Source organism: Kogia breviceps, chromosome 7, assembly GCF_026419965.1.
Source record: "Kogia breviceps isolate mKogBre1 chromosome 7, mKogBre1 haplotype 1, whole genome shotgun sequence".
NCBI classification, from domain to species: domain Eukaryota; kingdom Metazoa; phylum Chordata; class Mammalia; order Artiodactyla; family Physeteridae; genus Kogia; species Kogia breviceps.
In genome coordinates, this window is record NC_081316.1 from 107245318 (window position 1) to 107272838 (window position 27521).

Here is a 27521-nt window from a genome sequence, read left to right on the forward strand (position 1 = left end):
GCCCTTTGACCCGTGCCGTTTCCGGTTGGAGACGTGGCTCGAGGCCGCCATCTTGGCAAGAGACGAAGCGGCCGGTGCTCCTGTCAGGGGGGGCAGCAGGTCCGGAGCGGCCGGTGCTCGCCTTCCCCCAACCCCAGCCCTAGCTCTGCAGTGGCGCCGGAGCTCGGGTGCGCCCCACCACCGCCGTCGCCATGGTAAGACCCGGGCCGGGCCCAACTCCCGGGTCCCGGCCTTGCTCGACCGCTCTCCCTGCTGCCGGCCTGTGCTGGGGCCAAGAGGAGCCCCGCCCCGAGGGCCCGGAGCTGGGTGCTTACCCGGGCTCTGGGAGCAGGGTGGCCATCCGCACCCTGTGCCCGACTTCCCGGGAGATCCGAGGGACCTGACTCCAGTCCCTCTGTGGTCGCGCCCACACCACACCCCTCCCCTACAATCAGCTGGGCACCCTCCTCTGCCGGGACCCGGGACCTAAAACGGGCCCAGGGTTGTTGCTCTGCAAGAACCTCTTAGTGATGTCCCTTGGACCCCATGCTGTGGACCTGGGCGCTAGTGACCAGCAGGTTCCGTGGGCACCTAGGCGCAGCAAGCTGGGCCTCTCGAGGGTTCTCTTCCTTCTGTAATCAGCTCACCTCTCATCCCCGGTGTTCCGTAGGCCGTTGAAGTTTGAAATCTTAACCCACTAGTGTTCAGAACTTTTTCTTTTGTTTGAAAAGGACAAATAAAGGAAAGTTCGAAAGGAGGCATAGAACAGGAAGGAGTAACTTCTGACACTAATTTGTCACTAATTTGTCGAACCCAAGTGTCCCAGAAACCTGCCACCTACTTCTCTAGATCTTAGGTGGGTCCATTTGTCAGTGTGATTGAGTATACGCTGTGTATGAGAGCATTGGGAAAATGTGAGCCGAGTTATCGATGTCACAGGCTTTCTACCTTCAGGGAGCTTGTCGTTCAGGTGAAGTGAAATGTGGATGTGGCATATCGTAATCAGATATCTCACAGGAGGGAGGAGGGGTTTATACTCTGGGACCTGTTACTTGCCTTCAGTTGCATTATCTTTGTGTTCTCATCTGTTGTTAAAATTAACGTGGGTGTGAGATGGGACACAACAGTGCTCACTCCACTACCTCTTGCTTTCTCACGACGATTTGTGGATATTTATGAAGTAGGAGAAATTTTTTGCTTCCAAACAAGCTAGTAATTTTTTAAGTGCACTTTATGCCCTTCAGTCTTTTGAAGGACGTTCTTTCTTAAAATTCTCTTTTTGTCAATAGATTATTAATTTGATTTAAAGCATCTTCCTACACACTTCAGAGATGACAGTATAATTTGGTGCCAATCATTAAGTTCTGTTCACGACCTTTTTAGATGAGAACTTGGTTGGGGGGTGTGATTCATGCTTGGGCTTTAAACCACTGAAAGGTTTTCTTCAGCTTCAGGCATATAAATTGCATCAAGTAGGTTTACCTCATAAAACTTTTATGTTGGACATAAAATTTCCCAAAGCTCCTTTCTTCGTTTCCACTAGGAGGCTTAGTATTTGGGTAGTGATTTTTAAACTAATTCCTTTATACATCCTGGATGTACCTGTAGTGCATTTCAGAGTATATTGTAATATTAAAAGCAAAATTAAAGTCTTGTGTTATATAAATGAAATATAGATTAATCTTTACAAAAACCTTGTTTGTTGAAAAGTTCTTGGAACCTCATACTATTTTTTTTTCCTAGTACGATTTTTTTTTTGGGGGGTGGTACGCGGGCTCTCACTGTTGTGGCCTCTCCCGTTGTGGAGCACAGGCTCCGGACGCGCAGGCTCAGTGGCCATGGCTCACGGGCCCAGCCGCTCTGCAGCATGTGGGATCTTCCCAGACCAGGGCACGAACCCGTGTCCCCTGCATCGGCAGGCGGATTCCCAACCACTGCGCCACCAGGGAAGGCCTCCTAGTACGATTTTTAATTCATAGATAACCAGAGGGATGGTAGAGCCCTAGGTGTTGAGTGGTAAATATAAATTTTGCATGTTATTTGGACATGTGTGCATATACATACAGTTTGTCATGTTTAAATATGCATATGTTCCTGAATTACTTGGGACTTGGCATGATCCAGATACCTACAGATTTGTGTACTCTGGATAACCTTATCTCAGTACATTCTGTAAGACATTATTAAGTATTTTTCTGTGTAATGTTTTCGGGTTCTATTCCTTTACAAAGAGATCCCTGGACAAAGAAAGGTCCAAATAGGGTAACATTTTGTAAGATTTCTTGGATCTGAAAGTTGTATCCAAACTTCTGAAAGTTGATTTTTCCTCAATATTTTATTATAAAATTTTCAAACATGTAGGAAAGTTGAAAGAGCTTTACAGTGAACACCCCATGTAACCACCAGCTAGATTCTGTAATTAACATTTCACTATGCTTGCTTTATCACGCATTTAATGATCCATTCATCCTTGTAGCCATCTTTTTTTTTTAAATGCGCTTTAGGGTAAGTTGTAGATATCAGTATGTAAGTGTTGATTTTTGAAAAATAAATTTCCTTTAGCTTTAGTTACTGAAGTTGGTGCAAAATGTCCTACACTACAAAGTCCTTCTAGAGAAATAAATGAACAAATGGAAAAACAAATGGCCTATGATTACTTTGTTATAAAATGAAATCCAAAAAAAGCATCTTTTGATTTGATCTTTATTTCTAGCTTTCTGCAAATTAATGAGAACATGTTCTTATTTTCTTAACACTTGTCAGATATCATTATAGTCAGTTCTTTTTCTTAGTAAACTTACATTTGAATGAACTTGATATTAAGTCTCATGGTAGCCCTCATCTGTAAAATCTTTACTTACCTACAGAGTGCTGTTCTCTTCTTATTTACTAAGTATAGGCAATGACTAAATTTACTGTAGTGATCACATTAAATATGAATGATCACAATATGTTCAGTTTCCAAGAGTCATTAGTTATTAGAAAGCTAGATTTGGGTTCGTATGGCTGGTCTACATATGATGGGGGCAGGGGGAGACTGAAATCCTACACAATAATAACAGTTCCTAGTTAGGGAGTTATTATTGTTTCGGTTTTTCTTTTTTCTTTTTCATATACAATACAGCAGCTGCACAGCTATTGTATTCTTTATGTATTTTTTTGATTGTTGTTTGAGAGGAGAGTGAAGAATGAAAATGATTTTCTTGAGTTTCTTTTGATTTACCATCTTATTTGTTCTCCAAATAGAAGGTACACTGCAGAAACTGAGAACAATGTCGTTTTATTTTTATACTCTACAGGTTTTTGTTTTAGAACAGAAACTTGTGATAAACTTAAAACTCTCACTGAGTAACTTCAGGTTTTGGTTTTGTATGTGCTCTGTATTTTATTGTAATCTTCCTCTGATTTGATTTTATCTGTAATCACTTCATGCATACAAGAAAGACGAAATGGTCCTCTATGACAGTTGTAGAAGCTGGCCTTAATATGATCATGAATTATATATATATCATCATTACAGTGAATTACGAGGAACAAAGTGACTGGCTAATTCTGGAAGTGAGGAATACTGAAGCATTTAGAGGTTCAAGGAAGTCCTTGACTTTTTTCTTTAGGGAATTACGCGTATTTATCTGAATTATTACCTATTATGCTTGGACCTCTATCACTAGTGGGGATGAAGGGATGATATGGCAGCTGTCTGACACACGTATACTATACACACACATGGTTTGTTTTGGTTAGGCAGTTTGCCTTCTGGCAGCTTAATATTAATGTAAAGTATAGTTCCAAAGTATTGATAGTGGGACTTTCCTGGTGGTCCAGTGGGGGCAACTAAGCCCATGTGTCACAACTACAGACCTCATGCACCTCAACTAGAGTCTGCATGCCACAAATTACAGAGCCCATGAGCTGTGGAACCCACGGGCCATAAGTACAGAGCCCAGGCGCACTGGAGTCTGTGCCACAATTAGAGAGAGAAAACTCACATGCCACAACTAGAGAGAAGTCCACACACCAATAAAAAACCCAAAAAAACCAAAGTATTGGTAGTTACCACTGGAGCAGTGGGTGTGAAATGGAGGTATTGCACATTTTCTGTTGCTGTAAAGTTTTCAGATGCTTACACTTATAGAATCTTAAAGATGCAAAGGCACTTTCACATAAACTAACCTCTATTTTCACATAAACCTCTATTTATTTTATTTATTTATTTTAAAAATTAATTTATTTTTGGCTGCCTTGGTTCTTCATTGCAGCGCGCAGGCTTTGTCTAGTCGTGGCAAGCAGGGGCTACTCTTCATCGCAGTGCCCGGGCTTCTCATTGCAGTGGCTTCTCTTGTTCCGGAGCGCAGGCTCTAGGGCACGCAGGCTCAGTAGTTGTGGCTTGTGGGCTCTAGAGTGCAGGCTCTGTAGTTGTGGCGCACAGGCTTAGTTGCTCCACAGCGTGTGGGATCTTCCTGGACCAGGGCTTGAACCTGTGTCCCCTGCATTGGCAGGCAGGTTCTTAACCACTGCGCCATCAGGGAAGTCCCTAACCTCTATTTTAGGGATATTTCAAGAAACAAGTGACATCCAAGGTAACATAATTAGTGGCAGAGGCAGAACAGAAACCGAATTCTCCAGGTTTCTTTACTCAAGGAACTTTCTGATCCATGTAGTTAAAGCTGGGTAGGAGAGTGTTGTTATTTAATCCAAAATTAAATGACAGTATATTCAAAGCATTTTAAGTATTATTAAGAGAAAAGTTGTCTGACAAAGTGTAACCTAATGGGAAATTGTATTTTGTTTTTTTAAACAGTCCTGAAAAGATCATCTACATAACTTCTGGACCCTCAGTTTTTATACCTATAAAACGATGAAGGGCTCTTGAAAGTTTGTTTTAGGTCTGAATGCTCTTTTCCAAAAATGTAAAAAACAAGTAAAATAACTGTACAGAGAATCATACTTATTCACTCTTCCCCAAAGAAAATCAGACCAAATTACAGTACGAAAAATTAACGTACCTTTTAGTATATACTATTTTTTAATAATTGGTAAACATTTATGTGAAGGGAAGCTTAATTATTTAAAGGCATTTAAGATGAATGTTCATTTAGGGTAGGTTAAGTTTATATTGTTTTGAGCTAACCATACCTTCCAGCCATGTTAATAACTGTGTTATTAACATGGATAACAGTGAATAGAAACCTGTGTCAGCTTTGTGGATCCTTTGATTGTGGTGTCTTGGGTGTTTTGAGGTTTAGAGCCATGCTTAGTGTTGGGCACTTTGGTCCTACTTTGGGAGCCTTATTCTGCTTACATCTGGATAGTGGAATGTCTCAAAGAGAGTCCCAGAGTTCTGCTAGGGACCTACTATTTTACCCTACTGTTTCTTCATCTTTACATACTCAAATTCCCTGATTCATCAAAGCATAATTTAAATGCTGTTTCTTCCATCAAGTCATCAGTGATCTTGTGAGCTAGAAGTAATTTCTTCCTTTGAATTCCTATAGTGCATTACTTAACACATTCTGCCTAGTATTACAGTTATTCATGTTTGTGTCTTATCCCTATTAGCCTGCTGCTGCCTTTTTTTTAAGTTATAATTGACATATAGCATATTACTTTCACATGTACAACATAATAATTTGATATTTGTATGTATTGTGAAATGATCACCAAAATAAGTCTAGTTAACATTCACCACTATACATAGTTACAAAAAAAAATTACTTTGGGGGAGATGCGAACTTTTAAGATCTTACTAGATTTCTTAAGAGAAGAATGCCAGTCTTACTGATTTCCTCATAGTATTCCCAGAGAGCATCTAGTGTGTATAGTAGGTGTCCAATAAATAATTATTTAGTTAATTCTTTCTTTTTTTTTTTTTTTTTTTTTTTTTTTTTTGCGGTACGCGGGCCTCTCACTGCTGTGGCCTCTCCCGTTGCGGAGCACAGGCTCTGGATGCGCAGGCTCTGGATGCGCAGGCTCAGTGGCCATGGCTCATGGGCCCAGCCACTCCGCGGCATGTGGGATCTTCCCGGATCAGGGCACGAACCCGTGTTCCCTGCATCGGCAGGCGGACTCTCAACCACTGCGCCACCAGGGAAGCCCAGTTAATTCTTATAATAATACTGCTAAAATGGAGATTGCCACTGCCTATAATTAGCCTTTGACCATGCCCAATCAATAAAGCAAAGTGGGTGAATTGCCCCTCTACATAGCGTACACCCTTCTGGTTACAGGTTGCCTTTAATTTCCCTTTCATGTTGCCTTGATGTTAATTTTTACCTAAACTCTGTCTGTATTGTATGGAGGTGTTTTAAATTCCAGCTGCCTAAGAACTACCCTGAAACATACAAACATTGTTTCTAACAGGCTTATTAATATTAGGTATGTTAGAGATGGGCTTTGTATTAAATCAGCATATTTATATAGGTCTGAAGGTTTGGTCTGAGCAGTCCTTTTCTTTGAGTAGACTTTTGCCTTCAAGTGTTTAAATTGTGCTGTGCTTAGTATCTTTACTGTGGCTTATTCTGTTCCTTCAAAACCTCATAAAATTCTAAGGTGGAGTACCATACTTCTTAGGACTGTGGTTCTTGGCCCTTTTTTTTTTTTTTTTTTTTGGTGAGGAGCGCTTCTATAAGTATTAAATTTATGATGTGCTCCTATTTATTAGTAATATTTCTCACCGCATAAAGTGATTCTCCATGGGTCATTTGAAAATTACTACTCTAGAGGATCTATGAATTCTCTGACATTATATGTAAAATTTTGTGGGGAGTCCATTTGCATTATTTGAGTATTAAAATACTGCCAAACCCATAAAGGTAAAAGTCCACATTGCCTTGAAGTGACACATTTTTTGATGACATGCATTTCTTGGCAAGTTTATTATTAATAATGGTGCTGTTTTACATTGTGTGTTTTATGTTTACATATTTTGTGGCATAAGTTGTATAGCTTTGGCTTACAGTTTTATTACACTCATTTGGTCCTCATAATAGCTTGTGAGGTAGTCAGATGATGCTCCATTTTCTCAGAGAGGAAACTGAGGCTAAGAGAGGTTGAAACGTAACTTAAGTCAGACAGATAGTAAATAGAAGAACAAAAACTAGGATCCAAATCATCTCACTTCCAGTCATTTAATTTTCCTGGTATATTAACTTGGTTCTTCACAAATTTAGAACACTATTTCTAATTCACATAGTCTTTGGTTGAAGGAGAAACCAATGTGAGGTGATCCCAAATATAAGGGAATTCCTCATTTACCTGATGAAAATATTAAGAAGAAAAGCTTTTCAGAATATAAAACTTTTAGGACTATAGCACAAATAGTTAAATATGTTCTTAAAGTAGTTAATAATTTACTTATATGTACTGTTAAAATTATGTAAATAAGATTTTTAATTGAGAAATAATTCCTTTTTTCTGTTCTTATGTTCATGAAACAGTTTATCCAAATTCTTCACAAGCATCATCATCACTAGGTCTTCTTTTTGAATAACTAGTTTTTTTAAACTTTTATACGTTGAGTTTTTTGATATTTGACACTTTTCAAATTCATATATTGATACTTTTGGAAATTTTAACCCATTTGTATAACATTATGACAGTTGATTTTAAAAGAAATATTTTGGGGGAATTCCCTGCTGGTCCAGTGGTTAGGACTCCATGCTTTCATTGTCGAGGGCCTGGGTTCAATCCCTGGTTGACGAACTAAGATCCTGCAAACCTTACTTTATTTGGATGTACATGTCATACAAAGCTTTAGTGAACCAATACAGAGACATACTTGCTTATCGTTCATAAGCTAAAGCAGCAACTACCTTTTTCTTTCTTTTTTTGCAGTGGTTGAAGCATGGTTTGGTTGAAACATGAACCTCATATGATAAAAATTAATGTGAAATCAAATTTCTTGAGTTTATTTGGTTTTAGTCTCTAAGTCTCTTGCCTGGTGATAATTTTATGTCAATTTCTCCTCTTTCGGGATTAAGGTATTATCATTATGTGTGTACCAAAAATTACAGGAGTCCTTGCCCTTATTTGAAGAAATCTTTCTTTATCTCACACTATTCCTATTTTTTTGGTTTTTGGGGTTTTTTTTGCGGTATGCGGGCCTCTCACTGTTGTGGCCTCTCCCGTTGCGGAGCACAGGCTCCGGACGCGCAGGTTCAGTGGCCATGGCTCACGGGCCCAGCCGCTCCGCGGCATGTGGGATCTTCCAGACTGGGGCACGAACCTGTGTCCCCTGCATTGGCAGGCGGACTCTCAGCCACTGCGCCACCAGGGAAGCCCTATCTCACACTATTAATTTAAAAACATGGATGGGGGACAGTGTGGGGAATATAGTCTATATATAATATCTTTGTATGGTGACAGATGGTAACTAGATTATCATGGTGATCATTTTGGAATGTATAGAAATATCAAATAACTATGTTGTATACCAGAACTAACATTGTGTTGTAGGTCAGTCATATTTTAAAAATAAACAAACAAACAAACTCACAGAAAAGAGATCAGATTTGTGGTTACCAGAGCCAGGGGGTGGGGGGAGGGAGAATTGGATGAAGGTAGTCAAAAAGTACAAACTTCCAGTCATAAGATAAATAAGTACTAGGCATGCATTGAACAGTATGATAAATATAACTAATACTGCTGTATCTTATATATGAAAGCTGTTAAGAGAGTAACATCACAAGTTTTCATCAGAAGGAAAAAAATTTTTTTTTCTATTTCTTTTTGGCTGTACCGTGCAGCTTGCGGGATCTTAGTTCCCTGACCAGGGATCGAACCCAGGTCCTTGGCAGTGAAAGTATGGAGTCCTCTAACCACTGGACCACCAGAGAGCTCCTTTTTTTCTATTTCTTTAATGTTGTATCTATATGAGATGATGGATGTTCACCACACTTATGTGGTAATCATTCCATGATGTATGTAAGTCAAATCATTATGCTGTACATGTTAAACTTTTACAGTGCTGTATGTCAATTACATTTCAATAAAACTAGAAGAAAAAATTAAATTAAAGACATGGAGGGCTTCCCTGGTGGCACAGTGGTTGGGAGTCCGCCTGCCGATGCAGGGGACACGGGTTCGTGTCCCGGTCCGGGAAGATCCCACATGCCGCGGAGCGGCTGGGCCTGCGTGTCTGGAGCCTGTGCTCCGCAACGGGAGAGGCCACAACAGTGAGAGGCCCACATACCACCAAAAAAAAAAAAAAAAAACCCAAGACATGGAATCACCAGGACTTCCCCGGCCGTCCAGTGGTTAAGACTCTGCCTTCCAATGCAGAAGGCATGGGTTCAATCCCTGGTTGGGGAACTAAGATCCCATATGCCGTGGGGTGTGGCCAAAAACTTTTTAAAAAGTCATGGAATGACCATGATGTACACTTTAAATAGCTCACATTTTTATATGTTAATTTTACCTCAGTAAAGCTGAATTAAATAAAATTCTGTGGCCAACGACAACAAATAGTAAAGTTAAAGACATGAGGTAGGAGATTTCCTTTGAAAAGAATGGGTCATAACCTTGTTGCATTTTTATTCTTTTTCTGGGATCCTTTACTCCCCTCAAGTATATCTTCTTGCCTCATGCCTGGGTGGTAGCAGAAACCTCCCAAGTAGTTGGTGATGGTGAAAGATACATTTCTTAAGTACAAAACTGTTTATTTAAAAAAAAAAAAAAACTATTTATTTTAAAAATTATAAATATTTTGGGCAAAGTGACTGTTTGGGGACTTTTAAGCTAGCTTATTTGCCACTCTTGAAGTAACCAACTGTAATTTTATATTCTATACCTCTCTGTGTGTCTAAAGTATTTTCTTATCTTTTTAAAAGGATATAACTTACAAAACAAGATTCTTCCTAAGAGTATTCATTTATTATGTAGAACTACTTTTCTTTTTTTTAACGTTTTAATTCTATACAACGTAACTTTATGCTGGAATAATTAAGGTAAGTTTCAATGTAGAGTTGATAGACTCAGGAACATAAAATTGTATAACTCCCTTAAATGAGCTTCTTTCTAAACTTGCAGTTGTTATTTGGGAAATAGAGCAGTTGATAGCATTATTCTTGAGATTTCACATAAGAAATTTTGCCTGATGTTCATTGGAAGCAAATCAATCAGTAAAAATACAAATCTGTTTGGTAGAGGGAAATTATTTGTGCAGGATATAGATAAAACACTTTTTCAATATAAATTGTTTTTACCTAGCTGCTTGGAAATAAGTGTGATGGTAATTATCTCCCAAATACCCTAATGACCTATCCTTGATGAACAAAGACATTGTGTTCTCCTATAATTATTATAAAACTGTATTGCTGTTTTGAAACTATGAGAATATTTATTCAAATTGACTAACTTGTTTTTTCTTCAAGCTGCTCACCTGTAGAGGACAGGTTTCTGTAAAGCTGAGAAGCCTGACCAGTAGGATGTTGATATTTCAGAGGTTGTATTCTAGGATTGAGGCTTCCAAAATGTGTAAATAGTCTTTTTGTTACTTGTCCTTGTGAACTTTTGGGTTCCTGTACTGAAGAGACTATTAACACTGTACTTAATATTCTTACTACTCTGCTAATGGCATTTGGTCTTCTCTTCTTTGATGCTTTATTCATTTTGTTTAATGAAATGCCAGACTCTGAAACCACTGCGCCACCAGGGAATCCAGACTGTTAGTCTTGATCATTGCCCAGTGTCAAAACCTGTGTGAAACATTGAGTCATTTAGTTTTTCATTTTAGAGATTGTTTGCATGTCTAGAGGTAAGATAGTGTGGGATGGGAAGGTTAATCAAAGAGCAGAGATAAATTTAGACTCACTAGATTGGTTCCATATTCTAGGTAAAAATGAAAGGAAAGGTCAGGGGCCTTGTATAAATCTTCAGTCTGCCTGATCAGACCTCTCTTTTGGCTGTGGAGCTCTATTCTCCCTAGAAAAAGTTTAAGCTCTTCTTTATGGGTCTGCCAAAGCAGAGAGCAACCCAGTTTTGAGTCACAGGGGATCCATTCATAATGTATGTGTAGACCTAGAAAAAATTATTCCTTGACTAAGTTTTTCTTTACGTATGTTATTGAAAAACAGGAGTAATAGCTTCATTTTCCTCTGCTTTAGCTTTGTCTTATGAATGACATACTATAATTAAAAGAGCAATGAAGTAGAGTTTGAAAGTCAGCATTCTAATAGTAGTCACATCACTAAATAACTGACTGTACCATTCTACAGAAGATGTGAGGATGTTGGGAAAACACATGTAAAGAAATAATTAATTAGTACTTATTTATATGTTCCTGGCAGGTGCTGTTGGCAGCAGCAGTCTGCACAAAAGCAGGAAAGGCTATTGTTTCTCGACAGTTTGTAGAGATGACCCGAACTCGGATTGAGGGCTTGTTAGCAGCTTTTCCAAAGCTCATGAACACTGGAAAACAACACACATTTGTTGAAACAGAGAGTGTCAGATATGTTTACCAGCCTATGGAGAAACTGTACATGGTACTGATCACTACCAAAAACAGCAACATCTTAGAAGATCTGGAGACCCTAAGGCTCTTCTCAAGAGTGGTAAGAGTCCTGTAATATTGTGTTACAGTTTTTGTTTTTAAATTTTTTGTGTAAAACTTTTTCCTCCAAAGCAGCTGATGCTTATCAGTTTGCATGTTCTATGCCCCCAGCCCTCATCCCAGCATCTTATTGCTACAGCTCCTATTCATTCAGCAGACACTTACTGGGTATCCTAGACTGTAAGTATTACAAAGGAGAATATGAAAACTGCTCTTTTATTTCCCATTTCTCTAGAAGTTACTCTAACCTGCCTTTGTGGGTATTTTTAGATAATATTTTTCAGGTAAGATTTGTTGATGTAGCCACACACATAAAAGACTTTATGCCACAGACTTGCTTAAAATACAGAGTAGCAGAAGGAGCTAATAAAGGGATTTAGGCTTATTGAAATTTGTGTATTTTAAAGGATGGTAACTGGAAAACAAAACTGCTGATAAATTCTAAATCTTTCTTTTCCATTGCTCTCCATGATTAGATTCCTGAATATTGCCGAGCCTTAGAAGAGAATGAAATATCTGAGCACTGTTTTGATTTGATTTTTGCATTTGATGAAATTGTTGCCCTGGGATACCGGGAGAATGTTAACCTGGCACAGATCAGAACCTTCACAGAAATGGATTCTCATGAGGAGAAGGTGTTCAGAGCAGTCAGAGAGGTAAATAGGGTCTTCTCTGGGACTGCTGGTTTGTATATCTTTGTTTTAGGCTTCACTATCTGATTTTCCCTTTTTTATTTGCTAGTCTAGTCTGTACTCAAAGCTACATCCAAGTATGTATCTTCTTGTAGACTCAAGAACGTGAAGCCAAGGCTGAGATGCGGCGTAAAGCAAAAGAATTACAACAGGCCCGAAGAGATGCAGAGAGACAGGGCAAAAAAGCACCAGGATTTGGGGGATTTGGAAGCTCCACAGTGTCTGGAGGTAGCACAGCTGCTATGATCACGGAGACCATCATTGAAACTGATAAACCAAAAGTGGCACCTGCACCAGCCAGGTATAATCCAGTGTATCACCCAGAATGCAATCCTAGAATGGCAGATGAAGGCTGTATGTGTGTATCTCAGAGTGACATCTGATTTTTAGGCAAACTGTAAATAACAAGTGACTTGGTGAAGTAAGATGTTAATATTAAATTTGGCTGCATAATATGGGGATAAAGGAGAAATCTGAATGTGGTGGTTTTCCTTTTGTGTAAAAGAGAGTTCTTTTACAAATTATAACATGATCTCAATTTCCTATGAGAGTTGCCTTATTTTGGAAGAAGAGGGGATATTTAACTGTTTAAGGAACAAGTATTTTTAATCTAGTGTTCATGAATGGATTTAAGGGAGAATCTGAGCTACCTGAAATTATGTGAAAAAGTTTGTACACAGGGTATATTTATCTGGATAGAAGGTACAAAGTTTTCATCAGATCACACATGCTTATGAAAGTATACCTGTGGTCTTTAGGTACTTGAAGCTTATATGGGTTTTTTTGTTTTGTTTCTGGCCACGCCCCTGTGGCATACTTCATCTTAGTCCCCGACCAGGGATGAACCCGTGGCCCCTACAGTGGAAGCACAGAGTCCTAACTGCTGGACCACCAGGGAATTCCTGAAGCTTACATGCTAATTGTGACCCAGCTGTCAGTTCGGGCAGGGAATAGTCTAGTTGTCCACTAAATGCTAGGAAGCTTGTATTTTTTCCTTGAGGTATTCACATTCCTCTTAAAGAACAGCTTCAAGGAAAGCTTCAGTGATAGAGAATTATAAATTAGTTTTTAACTGTTTTAATCATGTGTGTATTTTTGTGTGTATGTGTGTGTTCTTCCACTTAGGCCTTCAGGCCCTAGCAAGGCTTTGAAACTGGGAGCCAAAGGAAAGGAAGTAGATAACTTTGTTGACAAATTGAAATCTGAAGGTGAAACTATCATGTCCTCCAGTATGGGCAAGCGTACCTCTGAAGCAACCAAAGTGCATGCTCCACCCGTTAATATGGAGAGGTAAGTAGTAACTCTTTCAGTAAGAACAGACCACATAGTGTTAAAAAAAAATTATCTCAATGCACTGTAAATTCTTTTTGTGTCTTAATTTTTCCAGATTTAAAACACTTAAAAGAGTATATTCTAAACAGTTCTACTGTATAGCACAGGGAACTATATTCAATGTCCTGTGATAAACCATAATGGAAAAGAATATGAAAAAGAATATATATATGTATAACTGAGTCACTTTGCTGTACAGCAATTAAGCACAACATTGTAAATCAGCTGTACTTAAATCAATTTTTTTTTTAAAAAGTACGTTCTAGGTATTAACATGAGGTCTTCCCCTCTCCCCCCTTTAAACATGATTGGGGGCTCTCAGCCATCTGTTTTCTATTAAGTTTAGAACTTACCTTTCTATCAACTCTGTGGTGGCTAAATTAAACAAAAATAACTTTTCTTTGTGCCTAGTGTGTACTTTGTCTCTTAAAATGGAGTCGAATTAGAGGGCTAGAGCTATGATTAGCACTATACTATATTTTGGCATGTCTTTTTCTAATAATTTTTTTAATTTTAATTTTTTAATTTATTTTTGGTTGCATTGGGTCTTCATTGCTGCGTGTGGACTTCCTCTAGTTGCGTCGAGCGGGGGCTACTCTTCATTTGCATGCGCGGGCTTCTCATTGCGGTGGCTTCTCTTGTTGTGGAGCATGAGCTCTAGGTGCCGGGCTTTAGTATTTGTGGCACACAGACTCAGTAGTTGTGGCTCGCAGACTCTAGATCGCAGGCTCAGTAGTTGTGGCACATGGGCTTAGTTGCTCCGCAGCATGTGGGATCTTCCCGGACCGGGGCATGAACCCATGTCCCCTGCATAGCAGGCAGATTCTCAACCACTGTGCCACCAGGGAAGCCCCTAATTAAGTTTTAAAGAGGACAAAACTTATAAATATCTTTAGTAGCAAATAATGTATATTATCTTTTGCCTTTTAAATATTTGAACCCAGTATAGAATATTTTGATTTGTCTCTTATCTCAGGACTGTGGTACTGGTTGGTAACATTTTTAAGTGGTAGTTATCAAGTTCACATATTCATGACTCAGATTTCTTGTTTTGAAGCCCAGACCTTCTACTGTTACTGATGGTTTTGAGGTCAAGTGAAAGATGAGTCTGGGAGGATACCTCTATCAGGTGTGCATAAAAGAGGAGTATGTTATGTTGTATGTCTTATTCTGTATGAAATGAACAGGGTTACGTCAGGATAAATCTCTTAAATCACTAAAGCTCCTGTGCTAGTCCTAGTAGTTGCTTTGAGGGAGACAGAGGCTTGACACTATTTTAATAAGATGTTGGAGACCATCACGTACTAGAGAGGACTTGAGACTCTTTTCTGAATGATGAAATACTTCTTGAGCATGGAGCAAACGCTTGTGAAGGTAAACAAGACCCTGCATTGTCTTAAGATACATTCCTCCGTGGTCTTGAGTCTCATGCCTTTGTTTCTGGGAAGTCTTAGAGGTTAGAACAGAACAAAGTAGTATGCCAGAGTAGTCTTTTTAAGCCTCTGCAGTTCACCCAGCTAAAAATAGTTTTAGTAAGGAACATGGATAGATTGTACTTAATAATTGCCCATAGCAGTAGCACCTTTTATTTTACTTATTTTGAAAACTAGATTATACATTCATGTAGTTCAAAATTCAAAAGGTTCAAAGGGTATTGAACTAAAACTTCTTCCTCCCGCCCAGCCATGCAGGTTTCTCTTTTTGGAGGCAACTAGTATTAACTAGTTTTTTTTTTATTATTATTTTTAAAAAATTTTTTTAAATTTTAACTTTTTTGGCCACACCTCATGGCATGCAGGATCTTAGTTCCCCAACCAGGGATCGAACTCGCACCCCTGCAGTGGAAGCACGGAGTCTTAACCACTTGGATGCCAGGGAAGTCTCAGTATTAACTAGTTTTTGTGTGAATCTTCCAAGAGGGATAGTCTATCTATAGATGAATAAAAACATGGTATAATTTCTGTATTTCTCCTTTTTATACATTAGTGGTGGCATACTAGACACGTTTTCCAATTGCTTTTTTCACTTAATTATTTCAAAGACAAGAATTTCCTTATTTGAAGCTATAGAGACATGACATCCAAATGCAGTACCTTACACTAGACTGGATCTTGTACTACTGTAAGGGGCATTATTAGGTCAGCTGACAAAATTGGCATATGTGAATGGTAGATTAAAGTATTGTGTCAATTTAAATTTATGAAGTTAATAACAGTACTGTGGTTATGTGAAAGAATATCCTGTTCTTACAAAATACACTCTGAAAATGTTTAGGGGTAAAGGGCCATGATGTATATATTCTGCCTGTAAATGGTTCAGGGAAAAAAGTAAAATATATTTATATAGAGAGTGTGCAAATGAGGAAACAGATGGGATAAAATGTTAACAATAGATAAAAAGGGTATACATGTATTTCTGTTATAATTTTAATTTTTTAATTTTTTTTTTTTTTTCTGTGGTACGCGGGCCTCTCACTGCTGTGGCCTCTCCCGTTGCGGAGCACAGGCTCCGGACGCGCAGGCTCAGTGGCCATGGCTCACGGGCCCAGCCGCTTCGCAGCATGTGGGATCCTCCCGGACAGGGGCACGAACCCACGTCCCCTGCATCGGCAGGTGGACTCTCAACCACTGCTCCATCAGGGAAGCCCTAATTTTTTAATTTTTGAAAATTTTTTTCAAATAAAAAGCTTTCTTGGTTGTTCCTCTTTTTTTTTCTAATTGCCCAGTATTCATTTTTGTGGATATACTTTTATGTATTTAAGTAGTCCCTCTATTGACGGACATTTGTTTCTAAACTTTTGCTATCACAAACAATTCTTCAGTGAATAACTTAACTACATTGTTTTGCACAGGTGAGAATTTATCTGTAGGATGAGGATTTGCTGAACCAAATGATGTAATGCTTTTATTTTATTTTATTTCATTTTATTTTATTTTATATTATTTTTTAGGGGTAAAGGTTTTCTTCCTTTTTTTAATTGAAGTATAGTTGATTTATAATGTTACTCTAATTTCTGCTGTACAGCAAAGTGACTCAGTTATGCATACATATATATAATATATACACATTCTTTTTAATGTTTATTTATTTTAAATTTTATTTGTTTATTTTTGGCTGCGTTGGGTCTTCATTACTGCGCGCGGGCTTTCTCTAGCTGTGACAAGTGGGGGCTACTCTTCGTTGCGGTGTGCGGGCTTCTCATTGCCATGGCTTCTCTTGTTGCAGAGCACAGCTCTAGGCACACAGGCTTCAGTAGTTGTGGCATGCAGGCTCAGTAGTTGTGGCTCGCAGGCTCTAGAGCACAGGCTCAGTAGCTGTGGCACACGGGCTTAGTTGCTTCGCGGCATGTGGGATCTTCCCGGACCAGGGCTTGAACCTGTATCCCCTGCATTGGCAGGTGGATTCATAATCACTGTGCCACCAGGGAAGTCCCCACATTATTTTTGAATATTCTTTTCCATTATGGTTTATCCCAGGAGATTGGATATAGTTTCTTGTGCTATACAGTAGGACCTTGTTGTTTATCCATTCTAAATGTGATAGTTTATATAATGCTTTAAATTTTGATACATATGGCTGCAGCACCTTTAAATAAGTTGCTGATGGCTAATCACCATTAAACCCCAGAGAAAGGGAGTTCTGGTTTTTACCTGTCTGAGCAGATTTATCATTCTTTCTCTACAGTGTGCACATGAAGATTGAGGAAAAGATCACACTAACCTGTGGACGAGATGGAGGATTACAGAATATGGAGTTGCATGGCATGATCATGCTTAGGATCTCAGATGATAAATTTGGCCGAATTCGTCTTCATGTGGAAAATGAAGACAAGAAAGGGGTTCAGCTACAGGTGTGTAGAGGCTTTTGATAAGGGAGTATTAAGGCTTTTGTCTACCTAACACAGTCTTTCTCAACTGGAGTTCCTTGTATGCACCATAGAACACAGAAGAGTATTTGACTTATATAACTAGTGCCATTCTAGATGCATAGGAAAGAAGTTAATTTATTACCTACAGTGGAAGCCTTGAATTGATAAATTCCTTCCTAAGCCAGTTGGGAATGATTGACAGCAGCTGTATTAGTATGGCCTTTTAATACTGGAATTGAGTGAAAGGTCATTTTGAAATCTAATAAATGACTTCATACTCACTAACAAAGGTACAAAGAGATGCATATTTGTTACTCTTATGCAAAGAGTAAATTCATTTAGGATATTGCTTAAAATATAATTTTAAAAACAACAAAGTTTTAAAACTAAATAAGGTGGTATTTTATTTTTAAATTTATTTTTTTATTTTACGTTTGGCTGCGTTGAGTCTTCGTTGCTGCACACAGGCTTTCTCTAGTTGCAGTGAGTGGGGCTGTTCTTTGTTGTGGTGCACAGGGTTCTCATTGAGGTGGCTTCTCTTGTTGCAGAGCACGGGCTCTAGGTCCCTGAACTTCAGTACTTGTGGCATGTGGGCTCAGTAGTTGTGGCTCACAGGCTCTAGGGTGTAGGCTCAGTAGTTGTGGCTCATGGGCTCTAGGGCATAGGCTCAGTAGTTGTGGTGCACAGGCTTAGTTGCTCCGTGGCATGTGGGATCTTCCTGGACCAGGGCTCGAACCCATGTCCCCTGCATTGGCAGATGGATTCTTAACCACTGCGCCACCAGGGAAGCCCGGGAGGTATTTTATTAAAGCAGGTTATGACACTGAGTTTACTCATTCTGCTGCTATATAAACTGCCAGTGCTTGTTTTGTTAGCTGAAGGGCAATATCTAATGGTATATTTGAAAAGTACTTAAAATTCTTAAAAATGAGTAGGTATGTTCCACCTACCTGGCTATGTAAGAGACCCTATTTATATTATTACAGTTGTTCTTGTTACAGTTTATTTAGATGGTTGATCTTATATCTCTTGTCACGAGAACAAAGCCTTTTCAGCGAAGAAAGTAGTTTTGTCTACGTTTTATTCCACTCATAACCAGCACACAGTTGTCTTTTGGAAGTAGTGCTTATATTATTTGACAGTACCTTTGCTGGCTTGTAAAGTCTATGTAGTCTGCTATCCAAAAGTTACTTCTTTTTCCTTTTTTCTCCTAATGTGACTTCTTTTAAAAAGATCAGTCCATCTTAGTTGGCCTGAGTTTGAACAACTTTAGCTCTTTAGGCAAAATTGCAACTAAACTTTCCACAGAGCTTTTCCCTCTCCTGTCTCCTTAGTATAAGGCCAGGACTGCTATGTGACCCAGCCAGCTGATCAACGTCTGACCCTAGTCTTCTATTTGGCAAGCTTGGCCTCACCATCAGGCTGCTCCCTATGAAGTATTTTTGTAAAGGACTTGGTTAATGGTCTTTTAACTTTTTCAGTTTCAAAGTTACTAACTTGTTATTTACAAACAAAATGGCTTAGAGTTGAAATTACTTTATTACTATTTTTTAAATGTCTTAAATCTTTAAAAGTCTTTGAAGAAGGGAAATCTTTCTTCAAATTGAATTTTTTAGGCACCCTGTTTTAGATGTTTAGATTATGGGCCATGTAAGACCAGAAGGAATTTATTTCCCATCTTATAATGTCTGAACCTCAGAAGTTTTCTTTCCCTTCTCATTTCAGACCCATCCAAATGTGGATAAAAAACTTTTCACTGCAGAATCTCTAATTGGCTTGAAGAATCCAGAGAAGTCATTTCCAGTCAGTAGTGACGTTGGGGTGCTAAAGTGGAGATTACAAACCACAGAGGAATCTTTTATTCCACTGACAAGTAAGTGCCTCTGGCCAGTCCTACTAAGCTAGACTGCACTGAGAACTAGAAATAGCCCTGGCTTGTACATTCTTCATTGCCACAATTCTTTTTGACAAAATGACCTTTCAGAATGGACTTAGTGCTATATTTAGTGTATTTTGGTAATAAGTAGCTTAAATTTTAAACACCTTTAATTTTGAAACCATTATTTTTAGTAGTTTACACTAGGATGTTTAAGGCCTGCAGTTGTCAGTTTTGATTTGCCATCTTAACTTTCCTCCATTCTTTTTCTAATGTACTAATATACCTGCTTTGCTTTTTTCTTCAGTTAATTGCTGGCCCTCAGAAAGTGGAAATGGTTGTGATGTCAACATAGAATATGAGCTACAAGAAGATAATTTAGAACTGAATGATGTGGTTATCACCATCCCACTCCCGTAAGTGCCCCACATAATCATTTTTTCTATAGCGAGCTTATAGAACTAGTCTTTTGGAACTCATTTTGGAGGCAGCACTTAGCTGGCTGTCCATTCTAAGATATTTGTTTCTCATAAAGGTCAGTTGTGAAAGAAGCTAGGTACAAAAGGCTGCATAGTTACTATATGATGCCACTTATAAGACATTCTGGAAAGGTGTTACTCTTGGAACAGAAATCAAGCATTTGATTGTAAAGAGAAGAAGCATTTGATTGCAGAGGAGCACAAAGGAACTTTTGGAGATGATGGAAATGTTCTATGACTTGATTGTAATGGTGCTTACGAGATACATTTGTCAATGCATTGAGCTGTACACTTTTTTTTTTTTTTTTTTGTGGTATGCGGGCCTCACTGTTGTGGCCTCTCCCGTTGCGGGGCACAGGCTCCGGACGCACAGGCTCCGCGGCCATGGCTCACGGGCCCAGCCGCTCCGCGGCATGTGGGATCTTCCCGGACCGGGGCACGAACCCGTGTCCCCTGCATCGGCAGGCGGATTCTCAACGACTGCGCCACCAGGGAAGCCCGAGCTGTACACTTTTAAAGGAGTGGATATTACTGATTTTAAAGCCAAACAAGCAAAGCTGGTTATAGTTCTAGGGCTGTGTTTTCAGATATTGGTCTTCAGATTGTTCAGGTAGTAATGAAGGTTTCCAGAAGGAGGAGCCAATTCTCAGTCAGACTTTCTCTGCTTTGTTTTGCAACTCTTAAAGGAATTGAGTCTGTCAGACTGAATTTTTCTTTTTTACTTTGTTCTCTAAATTTTCAGCTAAAGATGAGATTATGTGGGTTTTTTTGGTTTGGGGGTTTTTTTTGCTGCACGCAGGCCTATCACTGTTGTGGCCTCTCCCATTGCGGAGCACAGGCTCCGGACGCGCAGGCTCAGCGGCCACGGCTCACGGGCCCAGCCGCTCCGCAGCATGTGGGATCCTCCCGGACCGGGGCACGAACTCATATCCCCTGCATTGGCAGGCGGACTCTCAACAACTGCGCCACCAGGGAAGCCCGAGGTTATGTTTTCAAGGGCACTATTCTTGCTGAAACAAGATATCTACATTAGTTTCAGTAAATTTTCTAACAGCTTTGTTGAGGTATAGTTGATGTGATAAACTACACATATTTACTTTTTTTTTTTTTTTTTTTTTTTTTTTGTGGTACGCGGGACTCTCACTGTTGTGGCCTCTCCCGTTGCGGAGCACAGGCTCCGGACGCGCAGGCTCAGCGGCCATGGCTCACGGGCCCAGCCGCTCCGTGGCATGTGGGATCTTCCCGGACCGGGGCACAAACCCGTGTCCCCACTGTGCCACCAGGGAAGCCCAATATTTACATTATAAAGTTTGATAAGTTTTGGCATGTATGCACCATCATCACAATTAAGATAACAAAAATATGCTTCCCCCCCAGAAGTTTAGTTCCGGTAAGTTTTTGATGTGTGTTTAAATGGCCTGCTTTCTAGGATCATCTGGAAATACTCTCTACTTTAAGTTTATCTCCTCACTAGCATTTCTAGTGACTGAACTATTATTACTTCACCATTGAATCCCTGCTTCTCTCCTCTGCCTTTCAGCACCCCCATGATTAAGTACAGGGCTTAATTATGAATACCCAGTAAGTGAATTCTTAGTGTGTTTGTACTATTAAATTGCTCACTTATTATTACAGAGAAAATGATTCTAATTTAATCTGTAGTTTTGTTCAAATTAATTTTAATTTAATTTGAATTAAAATTAAATCTAATTTATTTGTAGTTTGATTCAGGACTTTACATGGCCAGGTCTGGTTTTAGTCATTCTTATTTCCATTTTTTAAAATATGCTTTATTACCAATATCCCCTTTAATGGGCTAATCATCTTATTCTTCACAGCTTGGTTATTATTTCAGAACAATAGATGGCTGCCTTTAACCATTGTGAGACTTGGGCGTTGGTGACAGGTGTGGGTTGTATTTTGTCAAGATTTATTTTACTAGACTATTTTTAGGATGCCACAAGTTTTAGGCCTCTCCATCTACCCTATAATTGTGGTTATGGTGGTTTCCTGTGTCTTCGTTCAACTTTGCTATAGTCTCCAGAAGAGACCCTAAGACAGCATTTTACCCTATTGTCTAGAACTGATCAAATTAGAAGATCTCAGAATCAGAATTGGAACAAGGGCAAAGGGAAGAAACTTATATACAACTGGGACCATAAAATTGATAGGGAAGAGTTAATTGTGTTATATCACCCTTAAAGTTTTCTTTGTCTCCCTTATTTACCCTGTCTTTAATGCAAACATTGGATGTCACTGGTGAATTAAAAGATGGTAAATTTAGAGTGTGTAGGAGTAGCTGGCACTGCCTGTCAGCCGTGTGCGGGGATGCACAGTGCGTCCTGACTAGCCCTGGTTCTTCTGCAGACTAAGGACAACTATGTAATATCTCTCTTTCCCATCACGTTCACACTTTGCCCAGGGGTAATTGTGCTTTCACTTATTAAATAAAAGTTCAGTTACTGGATTATAAATCAAATAAACCCACTGGCATCAACTACAATAAGTTTTAAAACCTTCTAAAATCTTTTAAAAACATCCTCTCAAAGGTCCAAATTCATCTCCATTCTAAATAACCAAATAATGGTGTTTAAGTTCTCCCCCACTGTTACTATCAACTTGTTTTTCCCCTCATTGGCATCTATGAAGAGAGCTACACTATGTTAAAATTCTATCATGACAAGGCAGCAAACCATTAGTGCAGTATTTTTGAAAGTACATCCCACTTCAGACATTTGTCAGTCTCAGTCCCCTGCCAGCTCCAGATCTAGTCCATAAGTTGGAGCAGTCCAGGACTATGTTTGCCCATTATTTATGGTTGCATATATCTGTACCTACAAAAGGAATGAATGAGACCCTTGGCCAAGGTAAGGGTCCTTGAAGTTATCAGGGAGTCTAATTTTTTCTAGGACTATATAAAAGTGGGCAGAATTTGAGGAGCATAATCAAATTTGGGGCTCGTTTTCCTTGGTATAGTTTTTCTAGCGCTGGACAGCTAACTTGACACGGTTGTTTCTTGTGACAGATCTGGTGTCGGCGCACCGGTGATTGGTGACATTGATGGCGAATATCGACATGACAGTAGACGAAATACCTTGGAGTGGTGCCTGCCAGTGATTGATGCCAAAAATAAGAGTGGCAGCCTTGAGTTCAGCATTGCTGGGCAGCCCAATGATTTCTTCCCTGTTCAAGTCTCCTTCATCTCCAAAAAAAATTACTGTAACATACAGGTACCCCTGTTTAATAGAGAACTTATATAGGGAAAGTGGTAAGACAGATACCTGATAGGCAACATGACATGGTCAGAGCAGAAATCAGAAAAGCTGATGTCCCCCATGGATTCCATTGCTGCCTCATTGTATAATCTTGGTCAGTTCTTCACCTGCTTTATCTCAGTTTTCCTCTCTAGATCAAAGTAAAGAAATTGAGTATGACTACATATAAAAGTACTTATGGGTTGTGCAAGACTCATATCTCTTAGTTGCCTGTTTTTTAAAATAATCTCATGTATCTTAAAATCCATTAGCCAAAATAGTCAACACATGACTTAGTAATGCCTTCTGTATTGTCACTTGGTTTGATCCCAAGGATGAAAGAAAGTTTATTTGGAAGACAAATTTACTGCCAAAAATGGTGATTCTAATACAAATAGATACAGTTTTTGTGTTCTTTTATGTCACAGCTTCCCTTCATTAATACGGATAATCATAAGCCAATTCTGTTGTAAACCTTGTCCTTAAGGTAGGCAGGCAAAGCAGGGGAAATCTGTGAACTGTTTATTTATTTATTTATTTATTCATTTCATGCATTCATTCATGCATTCATTCATTCTCGTGCATCTTGTGGGATCTTAGTTTCCCCGACCAGGGATTGAACCCAGACCCATGGCAGTGAAAGCACTGAGTGCTAACTACTGGACCGCCAGGGATTTCCCTGTGAACTGTCCTTCAGGTCATTATTTTTAACTCATTGTTCTTCCAGCTTTCAAATTGCATTATAAGCACCGAGTTTATATTGTTATTTTCCCCTCTGACTTGTTGATTTGCTTGTCATTCTGGTTATCTTCCCAGATGGTCTCTGTCTCTCCTGAAAGTGCTTGGGAAGTTACAGTTTCATCTGCTGGATGATTCCAAAGAGTAGTTCTCCCTCCCTCCCTCCCTCCCTCTCTCTTTCTCTCTCCCCCCCCCCATCTCAGTTATTGGCTTAACCCCATCAGTATTGGGAGCACATTGTTGGACCCAAGACATTTTCCTGTTACTGACCATTTGAAGAACAGGACAGTATAATTGCTCTGTCAGAACCTCACTAGAAAATATGAATCAATGGTTTAAGTTTTGTGTTGGTGCCATTACTTGCACCATTGTTACAGGTAGTTCATTAAATTGGACATCTATTATTATTAATAAAGAGAAATCTCAGGACTTCCCTGGTGGTGCACTGGTTAGGACTCCTAACTCCCAATGCAGGGGGCCTGGGTTTGATCCCTGGTCGGGGAACTATATCCTGCACGCATGCCGCAACTAAGAGTTCGCGTGCCACAACTAAGGAGCCCGCCTGCCGCAACTAATACCCAGCGCAACCAAATAAATACTAAAAAAAAAAAAGTACGTTTAAATAAAAAATAAAAAGAAATCTCATTAGAAGAACCCAGTCATACCTAGAAAATGAATATGATAGAACAACTTAGTGAGACTGAGAGCAAATTAAACAAATAATGTTGAATTGTTAGAATGTTGCATTTTGGATCAAAATGTTAATTGATCATCCTGATAGAATGTCTATGACTTTCATAGGTTTTTTAGGGCAGGGCCTGGGCAGTGGCCACTCATTCTGGACCTTTTACTTAATATTAATAACACTGTACATGTCATCCCAACAGTTGTCTTTTCTGTCTAGAGAGCAGATTAATCATGTTGGTGGGGAAGAGTGATGTTGTGAGCTGCAGTTGTGAATTGAACTTTTTTAGTATTTCTGAGTTACTGTTAATACTGCTTTAGGGGATTTGATCTGTTCTGTACTGAGAATTTAGCCAGCACCTTAAAGACCCGCTGTCCTTCTGCTTTACCTTACTCTTTGTTTGTTTTCCTAGGTTACCAAAGTGACCCAGGTAGATGGAAACAGCCCTGTAAGGTTTTCCACAGAGACCACTTTCCTAGTGGATAAGTATGAAATTCTGTAATACCAAGAAGAGGGAACCGAAAAGGAAAATTTTCAAATTAATAAAGAAGAAGCCAACAGTGGCTGAAGAATTTTTTCCAAACCCGCAAGCCATTGGAGACCCTTTTTTTCAAATACAGTGCACGATTCTGTGAGTGCAAGGACCCTCAACTCACCCTCAGTGTTTCAGTGTCACAGAGACATTCTCTGGCAAAGAAATGACACAAACATAAAGGGAAAGGCTGCTGATTTCTTTGGCAGATTTTACTGGCCAGCAGGAAAGCAAGCTCTCCAGAGAATGCCCCCAGTTAAACACTTTGTCCCCTATCAGCTAAGTTGTTTTTTATTTTAATCCCTAAATATATTTCATACTTTGTTTTTAAAAAGTTTTCTCTGCAGAAGGTTTCATACTCCTTTCCTTTAACTTCAGTTTCTTTCTTTCTGTATATCCAATCCAGCACTGAGATCATCTGCATATAGGCACTGTATTTGGCACTCCGGAAACAGGTTGATCTAATCCATTCTTGATTTCTGGACTGTGCAGGTGAACTGCTTGAGGGGTAGGGGGTCTAGAAGTTAAAAGATAAGGATGTCTTATCCTTTTCCTATATCTATTCATCCCTCCATTCCTTTGCCAGGCTGTTTTCCTTGCAGGCTTGTTGCTCTGGTTTAGAACACTAGTGTGAATCCCACTTGTGTCAGTATTAAAGACAGCTGAGAAACAGCTTTCAAATGGTATAGACCCCACTTCAAGGTGTCTGGGAGGAGAATGGTCATGTCCAGTTAGGGATTTCACACCCACAGGTAATCATGTCTGCTGCTGGTGCTACCCAGCCTTCCATTCTCCATATTTTGGGTACTTCAGCTAAAACATGATAGCTAATGGTCTTTGTAATCCATTCACATTCCTGAGATTCACCACCTCCCTCTTTGTGAATGTTCTCTGTGTCATCAGTTTTTTTTCCTTTCTATCAGACATAGGTTATGATTTTGGAGGCTGTAGGTTCAGTGAGTGTGCCAATCCCATTGGTCCTGAACTATCAAGGAGCCTCCGTTTTCACCACCATGTTTTTAGCATTTCAAGATGCAGCTGATTATATTGCTGTGTAGGCATTGATATACTCGATTCTAGCCTGCCCAGCATTTTTTCAGCAGCCTTTCTGTTCCTGTGTCTGAAATCCTTCCTTTTTCTCCCCGAAGCCTTTTATTTTTAGTGTCATCATGTAATGGTTGTTTCTCAGCCCCATCTCATCCATTACTTCTTCAATGGAGAAGACTACATCAGCCAGCCCAGCGTTGGCTTTCAACCTAGTATTGCACTGGGAGTTGGTGGAGTTGCTGCCAGGCTGCAGCCACAGACAGGGGGAAGAGACAGATGACAGTAGATGACCTCCTGCACTTTCAGCTGGTTGGAGAGTACGACTCCCACTCTGAACAACATCTGGCTTCCCTGCAAAGAGTGTACTGTAATTGAAGCAGAGCAGTCACACACAAATGGCCATGGATGGAATTGTTTGCCAAAGAAATTTCTGGCCTTTCCCTTTCCCTTAACTGCATCAGGGAAGAATCCTTATCTCTAGCTTGGTTTCTTTGAGGAAGAGGACTGGAACAAAAAATCTGTCATGTAGTTAAGTAGACAAGAAATCTTATTAATTCAGTTTTGTTTGAGAGTTGCTTGTCCATATGATTTTTTTAAAGTGAAGTTTAGTTTCACAAAAACTTTTTTTTCTAAAATTACTTTTGGGGTAATATTTAAAATGAGAGAAGTTTTGTAACCCTGTAAAATACATAGGGAATATAACATTCCATTGTACACAAAGAAGGCAAATTCTTTAATCAAATAAAAAGTATTATAAAATGAATGTTTTTTAGACTGTTGACTCTCTCATACTTTGGTGTCTTCTCTGGTGTCTTCAGAATGCCGTAACAGGATCTAAGATTAAAAATTAATGATATGTTTCTTTAAGAGGAAATAATCTCTATCTGAGAGTATTCATTGCCTTTTCTCCCAATTACAGGTATTGTGTCTTGTGTATTTTTCTACATTTGAGCATATACACATACACATGTACTCCTGACAGTGTAGCTTTTGAATTTGATGCCACTTATGGGCTTTTGATCTTCATTTTGTCAGGGCCAGTTGTAGAGTCAGAAAAATAAGGCTTCATCTTTAAAGAATAACCATAGTTGGTGGTATCTTGGAGCATTCTCTTCCCCATTAGACAAACAGTGGTAAGAAGTAAGTGATGCAGGCATGAGTGATGAAGGCCTTCCTTGGAAGTTGATAATTCCCTCAGAAAAATTTTCTTCCTTTCTTTTTATTTAACTTGAAAAATTATTGAATGTCACCAAATTGTTTGGAAGGCAAACCTCTGATGAATAAGTTTCTGGAATGAATAAGTTTTTATTTTAATGGTGAAAGCCAAGATTTTGAGAAATTGCAAGAGAAATTGCAAGTATCTTTAATGCTGAAGTGTGGCTTGGATCTCTGAGGCTGTAACGTTAATCCAGTGAAATGAAGCACACCAAAACCATGCCACACCCTCTGACTGGCAGCTGATCCCTCCACAGCATCAAGGGGAGGTTTTGT

General features: G+C 39.3%; 1 protein-coding gene across 1 annotated transcript; it reads left to right on the forward strand.

Moving 5' to 3' along the window:
* Positions 1-26793, forward strand: ARCN1 (archain 1). The gene is made up of 10 exons (XM_059070076.2): positions 1-194; positions 11265-11528; positions 12004-12183; positions 12315-12520; positions 13345-13509; positions 17236-17401; positions 19145-19292; positions 19603-19711; positions 22800-23004; positions 24864-26793. The coding sequence occupies exons 1-10, from the start codon at positions 192-194 to the stop codon at positions 24951-24953; spliced, it is 1536 nt and encodes a 511-aa protein (XP_058926059.1). The 5' UTR covers positions 1-191; the 3' UTR covers positions 24954-26793.
* Positions 26794-27521: the final 728 nt, after the last annotated feature.